The 26,476-nt window shown below is 41.9% G+C and overlaps 1 protein-coding gene across 2 annotated transcripts in view; it reads left to right on the plus strand.

The window, feature by feature from the left end:
* Positions 1-26,476, plus strand: part of LOC138737038 (glutamate receptor ionotropic, kainate 2) — a 511,494-nt gene that overhangs the window by 429,729 nt on the left and 55,289 nt on the right. For both annotated transcript variants that reach the window (XM_069887457.1, XM_069887458.1), the window contains one exon: positions 6,779-6,996. In XM_069887457.1, coding sequence (XP_069743558.1) covers positions 6,779-6,996 — 218 coding nt within the window. The remainder of the gene's footprint in view (positions 1-6,778; positions 6,997-26,476) is intronic.

Here is a 26,476-nt window from a genome sequence, read left to right on the forward strand (position 1 = left end):
TTGATTGCAGCGACCTTCGTAGCGGCAGGTGTGGCTACTTCGGTCATGATGGTATGGCCAAGGAACTTCATGGACTCTTTCCCGAACAGGCACTTGGCCAAATTGATCGTTAGGCCAAAGTCGGCCAGTCGGAAGAAAAGGGTGCGCAGGTGAGACTTGTGTTGTGCATGGTCTCTGCTGGCGACAAGGATGTCATCCAAGTAAATGAATGCAGAATTCAAATCCCTGCCCATTGTGTCCATAAGCACTGGAAGGTCTAGGCGGCGTTCTTGAGTCCGATCGGCATGCCAAAGGAGGTGATGATGGCAGTTTTGGGTATGTCCTCGAGGTGCACCAGGATTTGGTGATGCCCACGCACCAGGTCGACCTTGGAGAATACCCTCGCGCTATCCAGGTTGGCCGTAAAGTCCTGGATGTGAGGGATCGGTTAACGGTCAGGTACCATCACGTCATTAAGCTGTCGATAATCTCCGCAGGGGCGCCAGCCACTGGAGGCTTTCGGGACCAGGTGGAGTGGTGAGGCTCAAGGACAGTCAGAGCATTGAATGATCCCCAGCTCCTGCAGATGTGAGAACTCTTCCTTTGCTATCTGGAGCTTATCCGGCGGGAGCCAGCGTGCCTTGGCGTGGACCAGCGGGCCTTGGGTGGGGATGTAATCAAACACCCCGTGGTGTGATGAGGCAGCGGAGAACTGTGGCTTGAGGAGGGATGGGAACTCATCCAGGATATGCTGAAAATTGTCCTTGGGCATGCTGACCGTGGCCACCTGTGGCTGCTCTGTGCAGGAGGCATTGAGGCGAATGGATTGGGAGATATGGTTATCTACCAGTCACCTAACTCGAATGTCAACCAGGAGTCCATGGGTGAGGAGAAAGTTGACACCCAGGATGGCGGTTGGAAGGGACAAAATGATGAACCTCCACGAGAACTTCCGCTGGCTGATCTGGAAGTGGACGGTCTTTTCTCCATATGTTCAGATCTCCAACAATTTGGCTGCATGGAGGGAGGTCCTCGAGGCCGGTTCCAGGACTCGATCGCTGGGGCTGAGATGACGCTGATCTGGGCCCCAGTGTCGACGAGGAAGCGTTGGCCACTGACTGAATCCTGCAGGTAGAGAAGGCTGTGTTCATGGCCAGCCGCCACAGCCATTAACAGTGGCTGGCCTGCTCGTTTCCCTGGAACGAGCAGGACTGATGACACTTCTGAGCCTTGGCTCCCCAGCGCTGGTGGAAGAAACAGAGGCCCAAATTGGATGACTTGCTTCTAGCTATCCTCTTTGAGGCCCCTGCAGGGGCCGGGTGTTCCACTGCAGCACTAGAGGAAGGCTTGACATGGTCATGCCCGTGACTCGTAACCTGCTGGACTGCTGAATCGTTTGAGCCATAGCTCCTGAGCCTTTTGAGCAATCTTCCTAGGGTCGACATAGCTCTTTTGGGACAGTAACGGCCAGATGTCTTCAGACAAATGGTCGAGGAAGATGTGCTCAAAGAGTGGGGAGTTTGTGTGATCACCCATGAGCGTGAGCATCTTGTCCATCAACTCGATTGGAGTTCTGTCCCCTAAGGCGTCGAGGCGCAGCATCCAAGTGGCCCGCTGGTGCCTGGAGAGGCCGAGAGAGCTGGTGAGCACCTGCTTGATGGTCCCGTACTTACCTTCTGCGGGTGGGTGCTGAACGAGGTGCAGCACTTGTTTGGCAGTGGCCTGGTCCAGGGCGGCGACCACATGGTAAAACTTGGTTGAATCTGATGAAATCTGGCTCCTGAACCCAGAAGTCAGGAAGCTTGATGGCTATAGCGTTGATCAAAGGGTTGTTCATGTTGTATTCAAAGACGTTTGAACTTGTAGGTGTCACCAATTGTACCAGCAGCTACACTGCTAACTGAAGGATTGCACAACCAAATGGGTGAGCAAAATCTGATTTATTGCAGGCTGCCTGGCTGGTCTTATTCTCCCAGCCTGGACCTGGCTGAAAACCGTGCTGGGGGGGGGGGGGCGGGCCTGACGTCACCGGGGTATCACGTGGGTCCCCAAGCGTGGGCTTCTGAGCCCGGTGCCGAGTTCGGGAGGAAACCCCCAACGGCACCATTTTGGCCGGCTGCCCTGCCGCATGCGTGACAAGCGGGGCCGGTTCGCCTGCCTAATGGCATACTGCCATGATGGCAAGTTTTATCTTCTGTAGGGTACCCCCGAAAGATTGGTGGAAGCAGGTTCAAAGATAATTTTCAAACAAAGTGTAATAAAATATGGAGTTTTAGTCAAAGAACAGGTGATTGGTACAAATTAAAATGGTCTTTCAAAATACCTGCAGAGCATCATGACATTGACAAGCATCCCTCCCCACAGTATCACTCTGTGATTCTATAAAATGCTGAGATTTAAAGATTACCCCATCTTCTAGGCTTATCCTTTCATTAATACAACTGGACAAAGGATTCTGAGCCTCTGTGTGCGTGTTCACAAATTCCCAATGTAAACTTGCCAAAGAGTAGGTTCTTTGGAGGAGCACGAAGAACAAATTTCATCATCGACTAACTCTTCCTGACCAACCCAAAAATGTTGTTAGAGCAGTGACTGACAGAAAAGATATAACAATGATGAATTTAGTCAAGGATTAAGGTTTGTTTAACCTCAGTCTCAGAGCCTAATGCTGACATGTGACTGTTTGTTATGAAATCATGAACAGTCAACTCCATCCAGTGTTGAATAAATGGAATATTTGGATGCATTTTAACTATTGGATACATTATACTCAGGGGTTCAACTTAATTATTAATGAAATGGATTATGTCAGTAATAAGGTATTAAGGAGAAATGACAAATTGATGTATCTTCCTTATTGACAGCTCCCAATTACAGTTCACTGCTCCTTTTGATTGTATTGCCATTTCAATTGTCCATGATGAAAAGAACGAAGGGGTTGAAATGCTGATATTTTTGCCCATATGTTTATTAGTTTGGCGCACAATGAAACCACCACATTTCCATTGATTGCCTGCGGTGAAAAAAAACATTTTTAAACTTAAACTCCAAACCACTGTGGTGAGTTTGTGACTAATTTACCTACATTTTGTGGTGAGTCTCCTTAGAAAATAGAATATAGAGCATTACAGTACAGTACAAGCCCTTCAGCTCATGATGTTGTGCCAACCTATATGAACTTACTCAACAAACTAAACCTTCCCTGCCTCACACCCATAAACCTCTATTTTTCTTGCATCCATGTGTCTGTCCAAGACCCTTTGGAATGTCCCTATGGTACCAGCCTCCACCACCACCCCTGTCACCTTTATGGTCACATATGCCTACCACCTAAAAATAGTCAATGTTATTATGTAACATGAGGGGGAACTTCTTTACTCAGAGAGTGGTAGCCGTGTGGAATGAGCTTCCGGGAGAAATAGTGGCGGCGGAGTCAATTGTATTATTTAAGAAAAGGTTGGAAAGGTCTATGGATGAGAAGAAGATGGAGGGTTATGGGCATTGTGCAGGGAGATGGGACTAGAAAGGGGTGTTTGGTTCGGTGCGGACTAGAAGGGCCTAATGGCCTGTTTCCGTGCTGTAATTGTTATGTTATGTTAAGTTATGTTTCAATACAATGCAATCACAGTTAAGTATCAACTAGACTAGTTTGTGCTAGAGATAGGGCCGGATGGCCTACTCTTTGGAGATGAAACTGGGGAGGTGGTGGAAGTGACAATGGGGGGCACATGACCATAATTCTGAAAGTTTCTAGGTAATTATAGAAAGGGTCCTCAAATTAAGGTCTTGAAGAGGGGAAGACTGATTTCAACCTTACAAGGGAAGATCTAGTGTAAGTGGAAGGAGCAACGCACAAAATGCTGGAGGAACTCAAAAGATCAGGCAGGATCCACAATGAAGTGTTTTGGCCCGAAGCAGCAACTATCTATTGCCTTCCATGGATGCTGCCCTAATCACTGGGTTCCTTCAGCATTTTGGCTGTTGCTCCATTTTTTCAGCATCTGCAGACTCTCAATTATGAAAGTAGATTGGAAGCAGATGCTTGTGGGTAAAACAACTGCAGACAAGGGGGAGTTCTTTAAAACAGTCAGAGTTCATGTCCAGGATGTTCCAGTAAGAGGGAAATGTAGAAAAGGTAAGATCAGGGAACCTTGGTTGACACACATTACTGAAACTATGAACAGGAATTGAAAAGAAAATATAGAGTAGGAATATTTAGCTTTGTGTAAGGAAATCCTGCCTTACTAATTTGATTTAGTCTACTTTAAGAAGATAACAAAAAGAATATTGATGAAGGCAGGGTGATAAAGATTGTCTGTGTGGACTTTCGTAAGGCATTTGACAAGTTCCACATGGAACACTGGTCCAGTACTTTAAGGCATATGGGATCCAAGATGAGCTGATTAATTGGATCTAAAATTGGATTGGTGAGAGGAAGTGGAAGGTAGTGGTGGTAGGATTCTCCTCTGATTTGGCCATGTGACCTGCAAGGATTGGTGCTGGGAATTGTTGCTTGTGGTACATATTAATGACTTCAATGTATGATTAGATGACAAAAATGGCTGGTGCTGTGGTTAGCAAATAAGGGAGTCTAAACATCAAATGGAAAGTTCAGTGGAGCACTGGCAGATGAAAGTTCATCCCAACAACATTAAATTCAATCCAGACAACTGTGACAAAATGCATTTTGGGAAGTCAAATAGGCTGTAAATGGTAAGGTGCTAAGTAATGTTGATGAACAGAGAGTCCTGAGATTTCAAGACCATAGTTTCAAGAAAATTTCAACACAGGTAGATAGGATGGTGAAGAAGGCATATGACATGGGACAGAACACAGAATATATAAATTTGGAAGCTACATTTTGAGAAATATTGAGGCAGAGTACATTTTTAATAGTGCGAAAAAACAAAAGGACCTTGGGGTTCAAATCCATAGATCTCTCAAGGTGGCTGTGCAGGTTGATAGAATAGTTAAGAAGGCCTCTGGGTTGCTGGGCTTCATTAATTGAGGGATTGAGTTCAGGAGTCATGAGGTAATGTTGCAGCTCTATAAATCTTTGGAGAGACCAGCACTGGTGATGATGGGGGGGAGGGGAGACACACGGGGGGACATTCGCAGGCACCAGCCCCCCCAATGAGTTATGGTGCCTCCTACCCACAGCACCAGTGCTGTTAGCATCACCTGCATTACTATGTCAATAGCATCACTCATGTCATTGGTCTCCACATGCTATAAGCACCACATTTGTCTGTTATATCAGAGGGAGGAGGAAGTGTGATGGCAGTGTATGGAGGAGTTTTATGGCAGGTAGGCACCACCACCAACCCCAACCTCTACACCCCCCCCACCTGTGGTTAACCTAATGCCCCTTGATTAGACTTGTTCTGACACCAACCCTGAGTGCGACCACCCTTAGAACATTGTGTTTAGTTCTGGTCACCTCATTACAGGAAGAGGGTGCTTTGGAGATTTATGAGGATGTTGGCTGGATTGGAAAATATGCCTTACGAGGCAAGGTTTGCAGAACTAGGACTTTTCTCTTTGGAGCAAGGACAGATGAGAGGTGACTTAATACAAGATTATGAGAGGCATAGATAAGGTAGACACCTTTTTTCCTAGGGCGGGAGTAGCAAACACCAGAGGACAGCTATACAAAGTGAAAGAAGGAATGTTTCGAGGAGACATCAGGGATAAGTTTTTTTTAAAGAGAATTGTGGGAGCCTTGAATGCATTTCCAGGGATGGTGCTGGAAGCTGAAACATTAGGAGCACTAAGAGACTCTTAGACATGCACATGGATGAAAGAGAAATAGAGGGTTATGAGGTTGAGAGAGTGTAGTTTTTTTTTGGTAGGCAAACAGTATATGGGTAAGCACAACTTTATGGGCCGGAGGACCTGAACTGTGGTGTAATGTTCTATATTCTATGTTTCATGTTCTGTACGAACATGAATAGGCAAGTCATGGAAAGATATGTTCCTAATATAGTCACGTGGGATTAGTGTACATAGGCAAAGTTTTCTGCATGGACATGGTGGATTGAAGGGTCCATTTAAACAGCAGTTCCCCACTTGTATAATTCTAACTTTCTCTTGTCAAATGCCAGGCCAGTCTCGATGGGTTGAATAGCTTATTTCTCCTCCTACATATCTTCAGGTCAAATATTCGCTCTTTATGTGAATGACAATCTGTTGACCTCATGGACACCAAAAAAAAAATCTGCCAACAATTTTTTTAGCCCTGTGATAAAATAGAAAACATTTTCATTTGGCAAACTTCTGAACAGACCCTGAAGTATGCTTAATTTTGGCATTCTCAACTATTTTCTGGGTTGGCAATATTCCACATTAGTGTTAGGATGCAAATTTGGCAGTAATTGATCAATTAATTTTGTATCTCTACAAAAGAGCAATGGGAGGGACTGCATCCTAAGTAATTCACACTGAACCTCAGTTCAAAAGATCCGATCTTTTGGTTTCTTTGAAAAATTTGATTCACTCAGATGCTGACAATGGCATATCTTTAGCATTATTCTACCAATGGAGATATAAGACCTTACATCAGTCTGTAAATTCACAATTAAGTCTTGGAAAATGCATAATTGAACCCCTGACTATATTGCTCAAAAAAAAGTTGGAACACCAATTCATTTCAGTGCATTTTGATTTTCATTAAAAGCACCTGATGTATTTTGTCAGACCACGTATGGAACCACTTGTGCCACCCTGTGCTCTTTAACTCCATCACTTTTGTTCCCTCAACCCTCCCTCTCCCCACTGCAATCCTCAACCCTCTTGTCAGGTTCCGAACTAATGCCCAAAGCCCTTTCCACCAGGATTGTGGGTGGCATTTGGTGGTTCTTCACGCTGATTATCATTTCGTCATACACCGCAAACCTGGCTGCTTTCCTCACGGTAGAGCGCATGGAATCTCCCATTGATTCGGCCGATGACTTGGCGAAACAAACCAAGATAGAGTATGGAGCGGTAGCAGATGGGGCCACAGTGACTTTCTTCAAGGTATGTTCTTGCTGCATGTACTATTCTTACACCACGTTTGATCATCACCACCAAGGAAAAGTAAAAAAATTAGTTAAAATAGGGAACATGTCTCCATGGTATGTTCATGAAAGCATCAATTATACTGTCAACTATATGATGTAAATAACTTCAGCAAGCATTGGTTAATGAGTCAGGTTCTGAGAGAAAAGATTGGAGGGTCAGATGCATTTGAACATGGTAAAGCCATGCACAGAGAGATTGGCTGTGCATCAAAGATTGCAGATGTGACATTAATTCTGTTACATGTGGGTCCTTGCTTTCAAAGGATGTTGCTTCTTTTTGTTATCATCTGCAAATATTGAAAACTACCATTTTCCTGTCAGAATTCTTGACAATTGGGAAGCTGTTCCTTTTGTCAGCTTTGGATAGTTGGATAGACTGAAGTCTGAGCCTACAAGTGGGAGGTCTGGATGTCAATAATGCATGGCCAGTGAGATACAGGTAGAAAGCATGTCTCAAGACATCTTCTGATAATATTGGCCAGGGATAGTCATTTTGGCTTTGTGCAAGGAAATCTTTCCCCACTGGGATAGTCCAGATTCTATCACCAATGTGTATATGTACAGATGGTCGTGTAGGATGACTGTGATTGGCTGAGAGAGTAGCCACACCTACTGGCAGGTCTTAAAGGATTGCTCCTAGCCAGACCAGGTCATTCTGGATTGGTCGACCTACTTGTGATATGCTCCAGTCTTTTAGTTAATAAAAGCCTTGGTTTGGATCAACAAGTCTTTGGTTCTTTCGATGTCCATTACACCCACTAATTTGCTTGAGTTTTTATTTGAGAAGATAACTAAGAAGATTGTTGAAGGCAGGGCAACAATAATTCTCAATGTAGACTTTTGTAAGGCATTTGACCTGTCCCTTTGATTCTAAATAAAGAAATAGAGCTACTTTCAGTGCTGAGTGGGTATGGGAACAACCTGCAATGCAGTTACTCTCAGTAAATTTTATCAGCAAATCATTCTGAGAGATTCAATTCTATTGCACATGAAAATTACTTGAAAACTCTTCCCTGGACACTATTTCTGCATTTCCACCAGCTGCTGAGTGCATACCACTCACTAGTTATCATAGACCATGGACAAGCCAATGTAGCTTCTGACTTGTATGATAAATGTCCTCCCAGCTGGCAGGCCCACCAGCTAAAAATTGGAAATGCTAGCCATATCAAGAATGTGAATGGGGAACCAATTAAAACACAATGCTGGAGAAACTCAGCAGTCAAACAGTGTACTTTATAAAGCAAAGATTAAGATACATAGCCAACATTTTGGGCTTGATCCCTTCATCAAGGTATAAGGAAAATTTAGGCAACTGCCCAAACAAGATGGTGGGGTGAGAGGGGCATGGGAAAGAACACAGTCCCACAGACAGGAGGTAACAGATAGATAAGGGAGGGAGGACACACTAACAAATGGGGGAGGGGGGTTGGTTCTGTGAATGGAGAGGGAAGGGTGAAGAGCAGGAGGGAAGAAGACAAAAGAATGGGGAAGAGAGGGAGAATGAAGTGTAGGCTAGTGAAACCAGGGAAGACAATGTTTATGGCATCTGGTAAGTGAGTGCCCAGATGGAATGTTGTGTTGCCCCTTCAATTTATGGGTAGTCTTGGTTTGACAGTTTGTGAGGCCATGGATAAGTATGTTGGCACAGGAGTAGAGTGCAGAATTGAAATGGTTGGCCACAGGGAGATCCCCGTCATTGATGCGGACAGAGTGAGGTTCCACAGTGAAGCAATCTCACAGTCTGTGTCCAGCTTCTCTGATGAAGAGAAGGCCATAAAGGGAGCACCAGATGCAGTCAATGACTCCCCCAAATTAATAAGTACACAATGCTGGAGAAACTCAGCAAATCAAAGATATTTATTTGATATATTTAATGATTTCAGAATTTTTTAAAGGACTTTTCAGCCAATGAATACTCTTTGAGGTTGTAATGCTACATAGTTGTCCATATGTTGGAGGTGGCCTAAATAGGCCTTTAGCAAAGGGGTTAAATCAGGTACCGCATGGATGGCAGTCTCTTCAATCTGAGGCGCTTGCAAGCTCACACCAAGACACAAGAGCAACTTGTCCGTGAACTACTCTTTGCAGACGATGCCACTTTAGTTGCCCATTCAGAGTCAGCTCTCCAGCGCATGACGTCCTGTTTTGCGGAAACAGCCAAAATGTTTGGCCTGGAAGTCAGCCTGAAGAAAACGGAGATCCTCCATCAGCCAGCTCCCCACCATGACTACCAGCCCCCCCACATCTCCATCGGGCACACAGAACTCAAAAAGGTCAACCAGTTTACCTACCTCGGCTGCACCATTCCATCTGATGCAAGGATCGACAACGAGATAGACAACAGACTCGCCAAGGCAAATAGCGCCTTTGGAAGACTACACAAAATAGTCTGGAAAAACATCCACCTGAAGAAACACACAAAGATCAGCGTGTACAGAGCTGTTGTCATACCCACGCTCCTGTTCAGCTCCGAATCATGGGTCCTCTGCTGGCATCACCTATGGCTCCTAGAACGCTTCCATCAGCGCTGTCTCCGCTCCATCCTCAATATGCATTGGAGTGACTTCATCACCAACATCGAAGTACTCGAGCTGGCAGAGTCCGCAAGCATCGAATCCATGCTGCTGAAGATCAAACTGCGCTGGGTGGGTCATGTCTCCAGAATGGAAGACCATCGCCTTCCCAAGATCGTGTTATATGGCCAGCTCTCCACTGGCCACCGAGACAGAGGTGCACCAAAGAAGAGGTACAAGGACTGCTTAAAGAAATCTCTTGGTGCCTGGCACACTGACCACCGCCAGTGGGCCGATATCGCCTCAAACCGTGCATCTTGGCGCCTCACAGTTCGGCAGGCAGCAACCTCCTTTGAAGAAGACCGCAGAGCCCACCTCACTGACAAAAGACAAAGGAGGAAAAACCCAACACCCAACCCCAACCAACCAATTTTCCCCTGCAGCCGCTGCAACCGTGTCTGCCTGTCCCGCATCGGACTTGTCAGTCACCAACGAGCCTACAGCAGACGTGGACCTACCCCTCCATAAATCTTTGTCTGTGAAGCCAAGCCAAAGAAGAAAGAAGAAATGTAGCTTGATATAAACCAATTGCTGTCCATGCATTGCATAAAATAATGAACATATATCTTATAATGCTAGAGGGAATGAATTTAAGAGCAGCAAAATTATGCTGCAAATGTACATAGAACTGGTTTTACCGTATCTTGAGTACTATGACTTGAGTTCTGGTCTCCTTACTTGAGGAAGGATGCACTGGCTTTGGAGGCGGTGACGAGAAGGTTCCCCAGGTTGATTCCACGGATAAAGTGGTTGGCCTTTGAGGAGAAATTGAATCGTCTACAACTGTACTCAATGGAATTTAGAAGAATGAGAGGGAATAATATAGAAACATAAAATTATGAAAGGCTGAAGATTGAAGATTGACGTAGATAAATTGTTTCCATTGGAAGCAGAGGCCAGGACTAGAGGACAGCCGGAAGATTCAGGGTAGTAAATTTCGGACAGAGATGAGGAGGAACTGCTTTTCCAGAAGGTGGTGAATCTGTGGAATTTGCTGCCCATTGAAGCAGGAGAGGCAACCTCAGTAAATATATTTAAGTTGGATAGATTTCTACATAGTTAAGGGAATTGAGGGATGTGGAGAATATGTAGGGAGGTGGAGATGAGCCTATCATCAGATCAGCCATGATCACATTAAATGACAGAGCAGGCTCGATGGGATGGATGGCCAACTCCTGCTCCTATTCCTGATATGTTTGGCAGAAAAAAGTCAGGTGTCTCTATAGTCTTACTCTCTCAGAAAGCCTTTGATAATATTTTCAGAAGATTCTTGATATAGACCAATGGTTCTCAACCTTTTTCTTTCCACTCATGTACCACTTTAAGTAATGTCTATGCCATCGGTGCTCTGGGATTAGTAAGGGATTGCTTAAGGTGGTATGTGGGTGGGAAGGGAAGGTTGAAAATCACTGCTCTAGACCCAATTGTTACTAAAATATTTTGCTGGAGAAAAATTGTCATTGCCCCATTTCCTTTGGAGTTATGAAATGGTGCACATAATGAGTCAATTAGGTACGATTAAAACAATGGTTTTCAAACTTTTTATTTCCACCCACATACCACCTTAAGCAATTGCTTATTAATCACACAGCCAGCACCTATGGCATAGGGATTACTTAAAGTGCTATGTGAGTGGAAAGAAAAAGGTTGAGAACCATTGATATAGAACCATGGAAAGCTCTGTGTGCAAAATTTAAGCATATGGGATTGTGGTTAATAATGGTTAACAGATAGCAATCTGAGGGTAAGAATTTATTGTTGGGTGGCAGGCAATGACTGATTGGATGGGATCAAGATCAATGATTAGTATTATACCTTTCATTTGAAAGAGGAAACCAAATGTAATATTTATACATTTGCCAAGGTTATAAATTGCATGGTATTGTAAATTGTGAGAACAATGAAAAAATATTTTAAGGCACTTTAGAATGCCGAGAGTGTTAGATGTAGCAGTATGTGAAGTTATCCACTTTGACAGAAAAGAGTGAAAGTGAGTCCTTGCCCACGTTATGTTCATGCCTTCATAAAGGCCTCAAGCCCCAAATGTTGATTATTTATCTTTATCTTTGCTCTAAAGTACACTGTTTGACCTGCTGAGTTTCTCCAGCATTATGTTTTTACTTGCTGCACATCAGTAGCTAAAAGCAAATATTGCTCATGTTTAACAGCAGTAAACTCACAAAGCAGTTAAGAAGGCCAATGGTATATTTCTTGATTTCATTCCATAAGACTTGATTCAGGTTGGAAAAAAACCTCAGTACATTTGCACAGGACCTTGTTGAGATTACACTTGATATATTGTGTGATATTTTGATTGCTTTATTTGTGAAGGATACATCTCATTGAAACATTCCAAATATTGATAGGACTCAATAGAGTGGATGTAGAGAATATGTTTCAGGTAATGGGAGAGTCTGAGACCAGAGGGCACAGCCTCAGAATAAAAGGACATCATTTTAGAACTAAGATGAGGATAAATCTCTTCAGCCAGAGAGTGGTGTATCTAAGGGTTTCATTGCCACAGGCACCTGTGGAGGCCAAGTCATTTGCTATATTTAAAATGGTGGTCAATAGTTTTTTTGATTAATAAGGCTACAGGGAGAAGGCAGGAGAACTGGGTTGAGATGAAAAATACATCAGCCATGATTCAATGGATTGAATGTTCAAAGTAAACTCCTACCTCTTATCTGGCATTGAGGGAGTGCAGCAGAACTTCATCAACCTGATTTCTTGGACGACAGGGCAGTTGTATGATGAGAGATTAGGTTTTTTAGCATTGAACTCATTCAAGTTCAAAAGTTAAGAAGACATCTAGTTGAAATGTACAAAATTCTGTCAAGGTGAGGAAAGACTGGATGCAGAGAAGATGTTTGCCCAGGATTGGTGGTCCAGAACAAAGAGATTAGAATATGGGATCAGACATTTAGGATAGAGAAGAGGAGAAATTAATTCACTCATGAAGTGCTGAACATGTGGAGTTCTTTACCACAGAAGACACGGTTGGGTGGCACGGTTGGCTCAACGCTGTTACAGTGCTAGTGACCCGGGTTCAAATCCAGTGCTGTCTGTAAGGAGCTTGCACAATCTCCCCGTGTCTGTGTGGCTTTTCTCCAGGTGCTTGAGGTTCTTTACACCCTTCAAAATGTATGGGGGTTCTAGGTTAATTGGGTGTAATTGGGCAACACAGGGTCATGGCCTAGAAGGATCTGTTACCATACTCTATGTCTGAATTTAAATATTAAATTAAAAAAAGACAATGGAGACTGAGTCCTAAATATTTTAGAAGGTAGGTACAGTTCTAGACACCAAAGGCAAGAAGCTGTTGGGAGAATGCGAGTATTGAGACAGCTGATCAGCAATGATCACATTAAGCAGGTTCAAAGAGCCTTCTCCCACTTTGATTTTCCATGTTTCATGTGGATCTCACACCCTAGGTTGGACCTAGTAGTGAGGATGAAGGAACATGTTTGGCCTTTTTGGAATTATCAAAATTATTGTATTTAGGTCCGGGAAAAGTTGGCTGTGTCTTCTCTTCAACATCTATCTGCAAAATCTACGAAGCACATGAAAAATTAGCTTTGTTTGGCATCAGTCTTTAACATGATCTTTGTACATCTTCCAGCAATTGGTGAGAGACAATTAGTGCACAGGTATGGTTACATTTTTAATTTGGAAGACCTAGATTTTCTTTCAAGGATGCAAGTACAGAGGACAAGGGAGAGGGAAGATGGGTGGTAAAATTATTTAATTTACTTCCTTAGATTGAACAGCAAATCTGATACGTTGATCATTAACCAGAACTCTCATTACTGAGGCAAAGGAAACAATAAAGACAATATGATAAAGACACCCTGGCTTTTATATCCACATAATTATGATAGTAGGTAATCACCATGCCATGCAAAGCTTGGTTACACACCAAGAAAATATACAGAATAACAATGGTTAACAAAGACAATGGAGGTCTCTCCCTGAGCCAGATATGTGAGTGAAATTATTGCATGGCTTGTAATTTCTCAAAGTACCCACTTTTTTAACAAAAACATCAATTCTCCACCATTACCACAGCACTGTTAATAATAAGGGGTATTAAGTAACTGCACACTCCAGATTGCTTTCACTGAAAAGTACACTTTGCCATCAGTACAGCAAAGAAATTACAACTTGATGAGCTTTCAACTCATGAACTGGCACAAGAATACCATCATTTGTATATATTAATAAAATTACACAGTGACATTTTAATTACTGCCTGTAATTGGGTTTCAAGAAAATACCTATTGATCAATCAGCTTGTTTCACAACTTGATTTTTTCTCAGGTCCATTTTAAATGAATCAATCAACATTAAATAGCATTTACTAATTTGGAAAGGTATTCCTTCAATCTTAATTTGTTCAGTTTGTCTCTATCTCCTGAGCATGCTCAGAAATATTACTACTATTGGAAATGTTATGGTCTGATCTAAAAGGACAATTCATTCCAAGTTATGCAATCTCTTTTGTTCAATGTGTTAAAGCCTAATCTTTGTATGTGAGGAAATGCTGTTAACCTACCCTTGTGATTTCCTATTTTAGACTCAATTTTCAGCACTTGGGCACTTTGGTTAAATCTCTCAATGCGTTCATACTTCCATTTCTCTGACATCCTCCATCCCTGATCACTGTTCTTTATGTACCTTCCTCTCATTTTGCCTAAATATTAGGGAATCCCATCACTCTGAAACAGTCGTCATTTATAATAGGTTATCAAAAATATACATATTGTGATTATACACATAAATTATTTATGTGCATATGATGTTTCATGATTATTGGTGAAGGGGAATAATGGTCATTGCTGGCCACCATACATTGACTTGTAGCCTTCAAGCATTGTGGGAATATCTCTTACATTATATATTAGGATAATGTCGTTATGATCTGGGAGTTCTATTTGAGGTCTGAAACAATAGTGAGGAGATTATATATTAAGCGCTAAAGAAAAGTCTGTAGATGTTCATTGGCATGAAGATGATATACTGGAAGATTTTGAGATAAAGGGAAACAGTAAAGCACCATTAAAGCACCATTAATTATGACAAGTAGTTCAAACCTAAAAAGCTCCATTGAAAACCTTAATAAGTGCAGTGGGGTTGCAGAATATCTTAACATGCAAGCCAGAACAATGTTTGTAATATATCTGGAATTGAAAATGTTTCACATATTTCTGCAAGTAAAGGACAAAATTCTTGAAGTCAACTTGGACATGAAACCCAATGGTGGTTGACAAGAATTGGAGTTCTCGTAGTTATGGTGTACTGAATGAATGATCATTTGGGAAGTATTGAAGCTTTAAATAAGGAAGTCAGTGATTAAGATTCCAGAAGCAGGGTTTAGGGGAAGAGGTACCAAAATTATGAGAGGGAGATGAAACATAAGAACTTAGGTTCTGGACTTTTGGTCAATAGTAGGATATATCTAGAGTTAAATGGAGATATATAGTATGAGAAGAAATTGACTTTGTTAGCAGTAAGCCAATAGAAATTCATTTACATTAGAATTGGTATCCCTGATTACAGTCAGATGACAGATTTGAAAGTAACAAAGGTCAAGTCGGACTCAATAAGTTAGAAATCTGACATACAAAATGCAGGTAAACTCTCCAGGAATGGTGTATTTCTGTTGAAGTGGAGGGTGAAAGGCTTTGGATATGAAAAGTAGCTTTGTATGAGCAGAAGGAGCTAGTGAAACAGATAGAAGAAAGACAGCATGGTGCATCTGTGTTTCAGAAATATCCTGAAGCACGATATGTGAAACAAACTACTTTGATCCAATCATTGAAGCCATACAAATAAACACAGCACTTACTGTGCAAAACCTTGTAGCTCAATAGTTTTCGCTGAACCAATCTGATTGCTAAGAATTCAGACTTACCTATAGTTCCCATTCATTCCATCATGTAATTTGCCCCCATTAATGCACCAGAAATTACTTTCTCTTGCATAGATGGTTAGAAAACATTACTGTGAATTGGATTGAATTTAGGGTCCCATTCCCTGTTCAGTTTCCCCATAGACTCTTTCATATCTGATGTGGATTCAGGAGATCAGCCTGGATCCAGGTAGATCCAGAATCCAAGAAACTCAACTTTTAAGAACAAAAATACCTTGGACCCAATTGGTGAGACTCCACTTAACCTGAGGGTAATCCTAATTCTCAACATGGCTGTGCCTGACTGTCTTTAAAAGTCTATTCTATTTCTGCCTCATTTTAAAGTCCAGCAGAGACTAAAAATATTGGTCCTCCTCAGATCTAGATGGAATTATAAGGTTACACAGCTTTGAAGGAATTATATCTGCCCCTTGCTAAGCCTTGATAGGACTGTTCAAGAAGGAAACTCTTTTCCCTTTTCCCCTCAGCTATTTAATTTTAATTTGCTTCACTTTTTTTAAGTTTATTTTTTATATGTTTTTGAATCTGCTTCTATCATTATGTCAACCGGGGCATTCCAACTCCCAACAATTTATTGCACAATAATATTTTTTCATTCCAGTATTCCTATACATGTTAACTAGATTTTCCTCATCAAACTTACCAATGATTTATCAAAGACAATTCCTGACTAAATAGTTGTTATTTCTTTGGCTTGGCTTCATGGACGAAGATTTATGGAGGGGTAATGTCCACGTCAGCTGCAGGCTTGTTTGTGGCTGACAAGTCTGATGCGGGACAGGCAGACATGGTTGCAGCGGTTGCAAGGGAAAATTGGTTTGTTGGGGTTGGGTGTTGGGTTTTTTCTCCTTTGCCTTTTGACAGTGAGGTGGGCTCTGCGGTCTTCTTCAAAGGTGGTTGCTGCCCGCCGAACTGTGTGGCACCAAGATGCACGGTTTGAGGCGATATCAGCCCACTGGCAATGGTCAGTGTGGCAGGCACCAAGAGCTTTCTTTAGTCAGTCCTTGTACCTCTTCTTTGGTGCACCTCTGTCTCGGTGGCCAGTGGAGAGCTCGCCATATAACACGATCTTGGGAAGGCGATGGTCCTCCATTCTGGAGATGTGACCTGCCCAGCGCAGTTTGATCTTCAGCAGCGTGGATTCGATGCTGTTGGCCTCTGCCATCTCGGGTACTTCGATGTTGGAGATGAAGTTGCTCCAATGAATGTTGAGGATGGAGCGGAGACAACGCTGGTGGAAGCGTTCTAGGAGCCGTAGGTGATGCCGGTAGAGGACCCATGATTCAGAGCCGAACAGGAGTGTGGGTATGACAACGGCTCTGTATACGCTAATCTTTGTGAGGTTTTTCAGTTGGTTGTTTTTCCAGACTCTTTTGTGTAGTCTTCCAAAGGCGCTATTTGCCTTGGCGAGTCTGTTGTCTATCTCGTTGCATCCGATGAAATTGTGCAGCCGAGATAGGTAAACTGGTTGACCGTTTTGAGTTTTGTGTGCCCGATGGAGATGTGGGGGGGCTGGTAGTCATGGTGGGGAGCTGGCTGATGGAGGACTTCAGTTTTCTTCAGGCTGACTTCCAGGCCAAACATTTTGGCAGTTTCCGCAAAACAGGATGTCAAGCGCTGAAGAGCTGGCTCTGAATGGGCAACTAAAGCGGCATCGTCTGCAAAGAGTAGTTCACGGACAAGTTGCTCTTGTGTCTTGGATTATTTAGGATTGTTATTTAGGATTACTGCAAATGATTAATCCAGCAGGGCAATAGACTTGCAAGTCCCCCTGCACCACCAATCTCCTCCGTCTTGCAGAATTTGGTCTCACCCTTAATAACTTCTTTGGTTCATCCACATTCTCCTTGTCAAAGAGATAGCCATTCGTAGCTGCATAGATCCCACCTATGCTTGCCTCTTTGTTGGCTATGTGGAGCATTTCATGCTATAAGCCCACACAGACAAGGCTTTCCTCAACACTTCCTCTGCTACATCAATAGCTATATTTGTGCTGACTATATCCTGCACAATATGTTTATCCACTTGCTGTTAACTTTCACCCTGACCTCAAATTCACTTGGTCCATTTCTAGCAACACTGTCCCATTTCTCTATCTCTCTAACTCCATCTGGGGATACAAATTATCTTCAGATATTTTCTACAAACCTACCAATTCCCACAGTTACCACGAGTATACCTCTTCACATCCTGTTTCCTGTAAGGATTCTATCTCAGTTCCTCCACTTTCATCGTATCTGTTCCCAAGATGAGATCTTCCATTTCAGAAAATCTGAGATTACCTCTTTCCTCAAAAAAATGTGGCTTCCTCTCTACTGCCATCAACTCAACCTTTACCTGCATCTCCTCTATTTCCAGCACATCTGCCCTGGCCTCCTCCACCCCGAAAAGCAACAAGGACAGGATTCCTGTTGTCCTCACCTATCACCCAACCAACCTCCACATCTAAATATTATCCTCCACACTTTCTGCCACCAACAACATGATCCCAGGCACATTTACACCTCTTCTCCCCTTTCTGCTTTAGATTTGGACCATTCCCTCCATGACTCCATCCATTCCCTGTAATCTCCCCCTTGGTACCTATCCCTGTGACCACAAGAAGGACTCCACCTGCGTACCCAACTCCTCTTTCCTCACAATTTGAGGCCCCAAATAATCCTTCCAAATGAAGCAACACTTCACTTGTGAATATGCAGGAGTTATCTAGTGCATCCAGTGATCACGTTGTGGCCTCCTCTACATCAGAGAGACTGGATACTGACTGAGATATCATTTTGTTGAGCACCTTTGCTCTGACCACTTCAATAACAGGGATCTTCCAGTGGCCAACTATTTTAATTCAACATACTATTCCGTTTCTCCCCCCCACCCCCCGCCCCGGATATGTTTATCCATTGGCTTCATGCACTGCCAAATAGATGCTACTTCCAAATTACAGGAACAACACCTAATATTCCATCTGGGCATTCTCTAACCAGACATCATAAACAACATCCTTTCCAGTTTCTTAAACCTCTTCCCTGAGTCTCTTTCTTTCCCTGTCTTCTTTCTTCCAGCTCCCCATCCCTTCACTGACAATTCGGAAAACTACCCTTCTCCCATTATTTTAGCTTTTTTTCTCCTGTACCCTCCCACCTGTATCCATCTATGACCTCTTACCTGTTAGCCTGTATACCTCGACCTGCCCCTTCCTCCCTTCCTTCCTCGCCCCATCTTTTTATTCAGACACCTGCCTGCTTTTTGCGTATGCCTTGATGAAAGATCGGTTACCTTTACTTCCTATAGATGCTGAATGGCCTGCTGGGTTTCTCAAGCACTTCAATCACAGCATCTGCCAACTTTCCTGTTTAACAATCTTGCATGGTGTTTTGTGTAAGGAAAGAGTTTCCTCTTAGTCATTAAAATATATATGCATCACTTATCACATTTCTGCAATTATTTACTCTTAATGCAACAAATATGAATGGCGAAACAGTTTTTATCACCAGAAGTGAGAGTGGACAACAGTTCCAAGCCCAGCAGTCATTGAAAAACAAGGCAGGAGACATCAAACTGATCAGTCTTACATCATAAATTTTGTGACAGCTTAATCCATTGATTGATGTAAGCAAAACATGATAGCTTTGAAGTCAGCATTGAAATGATTAATGCATTTAATGGCTTTTGAGAATAGGGTAACTTTGAAACTCGGGAAACAGTGTCAATGGAGGAATTCAGAGATGCTTTTAGGAATCATATAACATTGGTAATCACTGTTTGGTAATGCTGGACTGTAAGTGGATGGGAAAAAGTTAGGATGGAAGGAGGACATATGGTCATTTATAACATGTGTTTGTTAGCCAGAAAGGTTCAGATTCTTTAACCAGGAGTCTTCTTTTTTCTTTTCTTTGGCTTGGCTTCGCAGACGAAGATTTATGGAGGGGGTAAATGTCCACATCAGCTGCAGGCTCGTTTGTGGCTGACAATTCCAATGCGGGACAGGCAGACACGGTTGCAGCGGTTGCAGGGGAAAATTGGTTGGTTGGGGTTGGGTGTTGGGTTTTTCCTCCTTTGCCTTTTGTCAGTGAGGTGGGCTCTGCGGTCTTCTTCAAAGGAGGTTGCTGCCCGCCAAACTGTGAGGCGCCAAGATGCACGGTTTGAGGCGATATCAGCCCACTGGCGGTGGTCAATGTGGCAGGCACCAAGAGATTTCTTTAGGCAGTCCTTGTACCTTTTCTTTGGTGCACCTCTGTCACGGTGGCCAGTGGAGAGCTCGCCATATAACACGATCTTGGGAAGGCGATGGTCCTCCATTCTGGAGACGTGACCCACCCAGTGCAGCTGGATCTTCAGCAGCGTGGACTCGATGCTGTCGACCTCTGCCATCTCGAGTCTTAGCCAAGAAAAAAAAGACATGGACTTAAAGAAACAATATTTATTGAATACCCCAAGTAAATGCTGCATTATTATGGATTTGTGAATGTTTTTGAAGTCAAATTTTATGAGATTATTTTATGACTTAATGCTGTTGTCTAGGGCTATAAATGAAAATGTCATAATGGCCTGCTATAACATAATCCCAAGTCCCAAAAGATCTAATCTTGTTGCTTTTGGTGGCGATTGATGTCAATCTTACAGCTGTTCATAACTGATGCAAACTCTAGTAACTGGTTGCTACCAAATCTATTTCTGTTAGAGACACTACAAACTCTCTTTCTTTCACACATTGGTTTGGCAACTAAAAACTTTACGTCTGTCACAGTTTCATAAACTGTAGTTCCATGGCAGACTGGAGTTGTTATTCGTTCTAATCTTCCTCATGCCGGCACCATATGGTGTTGTGTATTAATAGGTAATAGAAAGTGTTGCTCATTGTCCTGCACAAAGGTGATCAGTTTTTACAGTCTTGTTTATCATGCAAATATGGTTTTGTATCCTCATGAACTAAAAGTTAAGTCTCTTGTTTTCCTGAACAGGGAGATTGTTTGTTGCAATGTCAGTCTGTCACCCAAGTGAGGAGATATTATTCATTTTTTTCTAATCAAGATTTTATTTCCTTTGTGAAAAGCAATGAAGGACCTGATTTTATGGTTGGAGTTACTTGATAGATATCAGACATTTTCTGAATGAACTTATCAGTCAAGGCCAGACTTGATATGTTGGCTATGATCACACATCCTTGCTGAGAAAATTCGACCTCTTGTACTTTGATGGCTTCAGTACAGTTCTACTGATGGTTCTCAAAAAAAATGTTATTAAATGCCATTCTTAATGGGGTTCTGTTTATTGGTGGCTGTAACAGAGCACCCAGTTGATGTCAAGTGAAAGCAATTACAGCCAATCCATACACATTATCTCTTGAAGCCACATTGAACCGTTTGTGCTTTGTTTGCAAGAATTACTGAGCATTTACTCATCTCTGCAAAATTGATCTGTAAAGCAATTTTTGCTATACCCTTTCATTCTAAAACAGACACAAAACTATGTTTAAGCCCAAAACTGTAACAGCTCTTTTTTTTAAATGATACATTGTCATTAATTAACATTGTTAAATATTGCAAGATTCTCAAAATAATCTACAGAATACTATTAAATGAAGATATAATTCAAATGATAAAAATTGCATGATTGAAAATACAGTATTTAACCTTGAGATACAATATGTAATTCATTTTCATGAATGACTTCATTTTTAAACCATTTTGTGCAAAAGACAGAGAGAGACTGCAAGGCATCATTATTTAATTTAGCAAAGCCATAGTTGTTTTGAAAAGCAGTGGCAGATTAACCATTAGGCTGAGGGGCCCAGAAGTGAGGGGTCCTGGCAGGAATGGGGACATTGGGTTCCTGGCAAGTACAGGGTCCTCAGCCTCCTGGCTGGCAAGAGAAGGGACCTCGGGCTCCCAGCAGGAACGGGGACCTCAGGCTCTATAATTCTTTCAACCCCAAAATTTCAATCACACCCCCTCAGCATTAATCAACTCCATTTCAACCCCTGGGTATTATACGACCCCTTGGATAGTCTCATCGACCCCCCCATGGGTCGATATCAACCAGTTTGGAGATCCATAATATGTTATTTAATGTAACAACATCTCTTTATTCTATTCAACGAAAGTTGGGATGGGGGGAAATGTCGGGGATGGGGGTGGGTGCCTTATTAAAGCTCAGCCTAGAGCCCTGGATGGTAGTTAATCCATCACTGTTGAAAGACATCCGATGCAGACAGCATGACGGAAACATATGACAGAGGAACAAATATACCATAGAACTTTTTAATGTATTAGTTATGGAAGCTGGATAATTGACAAATAAGCAGTGTGCAGATGTATGCCATTTACTGTCTGGTGCAGCTGCCGGGCAATCCCTGTAATAAATTGCTTGAAAATTAACGTCCAAAGATTTTCGAAGGGAAAACTGTATCAGGTCTGCTGAGGCAGAACCTGAAATTCTATTGTAAAATTGCACACAATTATTTTTAATTTTAATTGTTGAACTTTTTTCCTTTGTGATGAATCCCAAAAATCCAAATTTTCAAGTTGAATGGAAAGATACAGAAAATCTGTATTAGGAGGAGACACAGTTTTGGAAGAGATAGATTAAGATTCCTGTGTGTAAAAAAAAAAAAAATTTCATAATAGAAGGGCCTGGAGCTGGCTTTTTGTCCCAGAATTGACCAAATGAATTAGTTTCATAGTCAAATCAACTTTATTTATCGTAAATACCATGCTCGTACGGTAGGACGAGATAGTGTTTCTCCAGGACGACAGAACATATTGACATAGCTGTAAGTTATGGAAGCAGTTAACGTTAAAATATTAAATGATTAAGATGTATACACTGAATGTCCACTGCACATTATCCACATCTATACTGGGAGTTCAGGAGCCTGATAGCTTGGGGGAAAAAGCTGTTACTCACTCTGGATGTAAGGACCCAAATGGTTTGGTACCTCCTGCTAGATGGCAGAAGGGAAAACAGTTTACATGCAGGATGTGTGGAGTCTTTCACAATGTTTATTTCTTTCCATCTACACCTAACCCTAAACCCACTCGTCTTTTCCATTAACTTCACTATCCTCTGCAGGGTCTTGAAGTCTGAGGTACAGCTTCCAAAACAGGCAGTGATCCAGTTGCACAGGATGATCTCAATGCATCCTCTGTAGAATGTCCTGAGGATGGAGTGTGGAAGATGAACTTTTCTCAGCCTTTGCAGAAAGTAGAGGTGCTGCTGGGACTTCTTGGCTATGGAGCTGGTGTTAAGGAACCAGGAGAGATTCTCTAACTTTAAGTTTTTTAAACAGTTGTGACAGGTAGTCATGACTTTAAAAACTAAAATTATATAACTATTTAACACCTTAACTAGACTATTCAACTGTAAATGAAAGAAAAACAAAGCAAAACTACCGATGTCCTGGAGAAACCACTGCATCCGACATCGCGCCACCTAATGTCTTAGAGTTGGCATTCTGCCTTGTCCCATTTGCCTGCATTTGATCTATCTCCTTCTAAACCCATCATCTCCATCCATTTGTTCAAATGTCTTTTGGATGTCATAATTGCTATAGATTCCTCTGGCAGCTCATTCAAGATACGACTATCCTCTGAGTGAAAATTTGCTCCTCAGGTCCCCTCTCACCTTACATATATAACCTCCAGCCCTATTATTGTCGACTATGAGGGATAAAACCTCTGAGCATTCACTTTATCCATTTCCCTCATTATTTCATAAACCTTCATAACAGTGGTTCTCAAACTTTTTCCTTTCACATATTACTTTAAGTAATTCATCTGCCATCGGTGTTCTGTGATTAGTAAAGGATTGCTTAAGGTGATATATGAGTGGGAAGGTTGAGTATCACTGCTCAAGACCCAATTGTTATTGAAATATTTTGCTAGAGAAAAATTGTCATTGGCCCACCCATTTCCTATGGAGTTATGAAATCTTGCACATAACGAGTCAATAAGGTACGATTAAAACTTTTTCAAAAGTTTTCTTTCCACGCACATACCACCTTAAGCAATCCCTTACTAATCACAGAGCACCTCTGGCATAGGGAATATTTAAAGTGGAATGTAAGTCGGAAGAAAAAGGATGAGAACCACTGCTTTATAAAGACTCCTATGCTCCAGGGATAAAGACACAGAGAATCCAGCCTCTCCTTAGATCATAAGCCCTCTATCAATACTTTCAAAAGGCTTTATCATTTTAAACACCTCAAGTGCATCATCTCTCAATTTTCAAAACTTGGATCACATACACATTATAGATTACATTTGTCAAAGCTTGTTCTTGGTCTCGCGATGTCTCTTGCTTCACAGTACTCTCATCAACAAATCACATTGCAATTCCTATCTTGAGATAATAACTTGAGTAATGCCATCCAATACTGGGATGGCAAGAATTGGGGCTTGATTTGATGGTATTTCATGTTTAATTTAATTTAGCCTTTTGAATCTCAATTTTGATTGAGTTAGGGGCAGTTAAATTTTGTTAAGAGGACTCAAATTATAAGATACTTTGTTAACATATTTTTTAAGTCTTGACTTGAGGTATTTAATTAGTGGCTCATTCCATTATTGCCTGTAATAAGGTGTAGAACCTCTCTACTGTTATATGGAATACATTACATTCATTTACCCTTGCTGCACAACCACAAAGCAGCACTTTATAACTTCACTGAAGTTAGTCATCCAAGTGGATAGATAAAAGCCCCGGACACATCCCTTGGAGATGTCACCTACCAGATTCCATCAATCCATGGATGTTTTCATTATTACCAATGTCTATCTGTTTCCCCCCCCAACTAATTAGTTCATGTTTAATTACCTCCAATTCTGTGCCATAGAATTTTTGTTAATAATCTCCCATGCCAAACCCAAACCAAATGCTTTTTAAAACTATTTAGTTGATGTCCATAGGCATTGTTATTCACCTGAGTAAACTAAACTTTCTGACACTTGGTGAAAGAATTTTTTTTTTTAAAGTTAGAGGTAAAACATGGTAACAGGCCAATCCAGCCCATAAGCCTGCACTGACCAAATACACCAATTAACTGATAAACACCATGTGTTTTCAGAGGATGGGAGGAAACCCACACAGATGCGTGAAGAGCGTACAAACTGCTGACAGACAATGCCAGTTTCGAACCCAGTTTCTGGTGCTGATAATAGCATTGTGATGACCACTACATGACATACCTATGGTGTATCCTTATTATTTCTCATTGATTGGCTTTTGGTCTCAGTGATCAATCATTCTGTTTTTGATGCTGGAATTGTTGGAGGGACCATCCTTTCTGCCTTCTACCAGGTGAAAACAGAGTTCAAATTTAATCAGTTAGTGTGGCAGTTAGAGCAATGCTGTTAGAGTGCCAGTGACCTGAGTTCAAATCTAGAGCTGTCTGTAAGGAGTTTCCTTCGGGTTTCCTCCAGGTGCTCTGGTTTCCTTCCACATTCTGAAGACATACAGGGTTAGTAGGTTAATTGGTCACACAGGTGACTGCATGGGCTCCTTGGGCCAAAAGCTGATGTTACCATACTGTATCTCTTGTTACGAGCCCAGAGGCCCCCAAAACCCAGCAGCAATAGATATTCAGCAAGACAAATGGTGACTTAAACAAAAGTTGCTTTTGATTATTTTTAAAGATGAAAACAGGATTAAACTTTATCTTACCACTATTAACTAATCTAATTTATGCAATATGTGTGTAAATTTAGAAAGGTTTTTTGATTCATAGTCCATTCCTCCAAGTTTACTGGTTGCAGGCAATTCTTATACTGGGCATAGAATTTAACACATGAAGTTCACCAGGCTTTGATGCTTGAAAGGAAGGTTCTTATGGTTTTCAGAGAGAGATTTGTTGTTCCTGAACACAAACTGATCCCTTTTAATCAGTCACATCAGTGTCTTGCTGAAAAAACTTATCCCATCAAGGTTTTCCAGATGATAGCCTCTTTCTTTCAGGTCACCACAGAGTTCTTTTTTGTTTCTCTATTTCAAGAGAAATATCAGGCAGTCAGTCCTCTCCTCTTGCATAAACGACAAGGGCTTTGACAAATGGGGTTTTTCCACAAGCTCTCCAGCTTGTCCTGATCCAGTTCCAGCTGCTACTGCAGACTGTAAAATTGCAGAACTGATATCTCTCTCCCTCTCTCTCTCTCTCTTTTTCTCAGAGAAGAAGCTGTTCAACTCTCTCTCTTGGCAAAAATCACATGACGCTTTTAGAACAGCAAGCTGCACTCCCAGACAGTCCGCAGTTCCAAACTCCTCCTCTGATCTCTTTCATCTGTTGCTTTACAAAACATTAGTGAAGTCTCTTGGGCACTCTCCAAAGTTTCTGCAAAGGCCCCCAGGAGCCTCCCAGTCTAGTTTGAGCAGAGCGCCAGTATTTTAAATGAGGTCTGTTTTGAAGTGTTTGTATGCGACCTACACTAAAAAAAACCTGCCCCAATTTATCTCCCAAAAACATATCTATATACAATACAAACACAACATAATCTGTCATACTCTAAATATAAATTTAAAATGTAATCCCATTAGGAGTCTATCACCATGGGTGGTGAAAGCTCTGAAAACTATAGCATAAATAAAAACTTGTTTTTCTTCTCTCCTGAGCAGCAAAAGGCAGTATAGCATGACTTAAAATAAAAATAACAACTTCTATTCCTTTCATATCTTCCACTTTCTCCCAATGCCCCTGAACACCACAAACAATGAATTACTTATCTTGTGTAGTTGATGACATAAAGAGATGAGTTCAAATTAGAAAAGCATAATCAACAACAATGAAAATAAATTGCGAATTATGATGGACAATTTAAAGATGAAGTTGTGTAAGTGATTTCTCATGTCAGAAGCTCCGCTCTCTGACTTCCCCAACCTCCCTCTCCCTCCCTTTGACTCTTTCTACCCTCCACCTTCTGATCTACCCCATCCTCCTCTCC

This window comes from Narcine bancroftii, chromosome 6 (genome assembly GCF_036971445.1).
Source record: "Narcine bancroftii isolate sNarBan1 chromosome 6, sNarBan1.hap1, whole genome shotgun sequence".
Lineage (NCBI taxonomy): Eukaryota > Metazoa > Chordata > Chondrichthyes > Torpediniformes > Narcinidae > Narcine > Narcine bancroftii.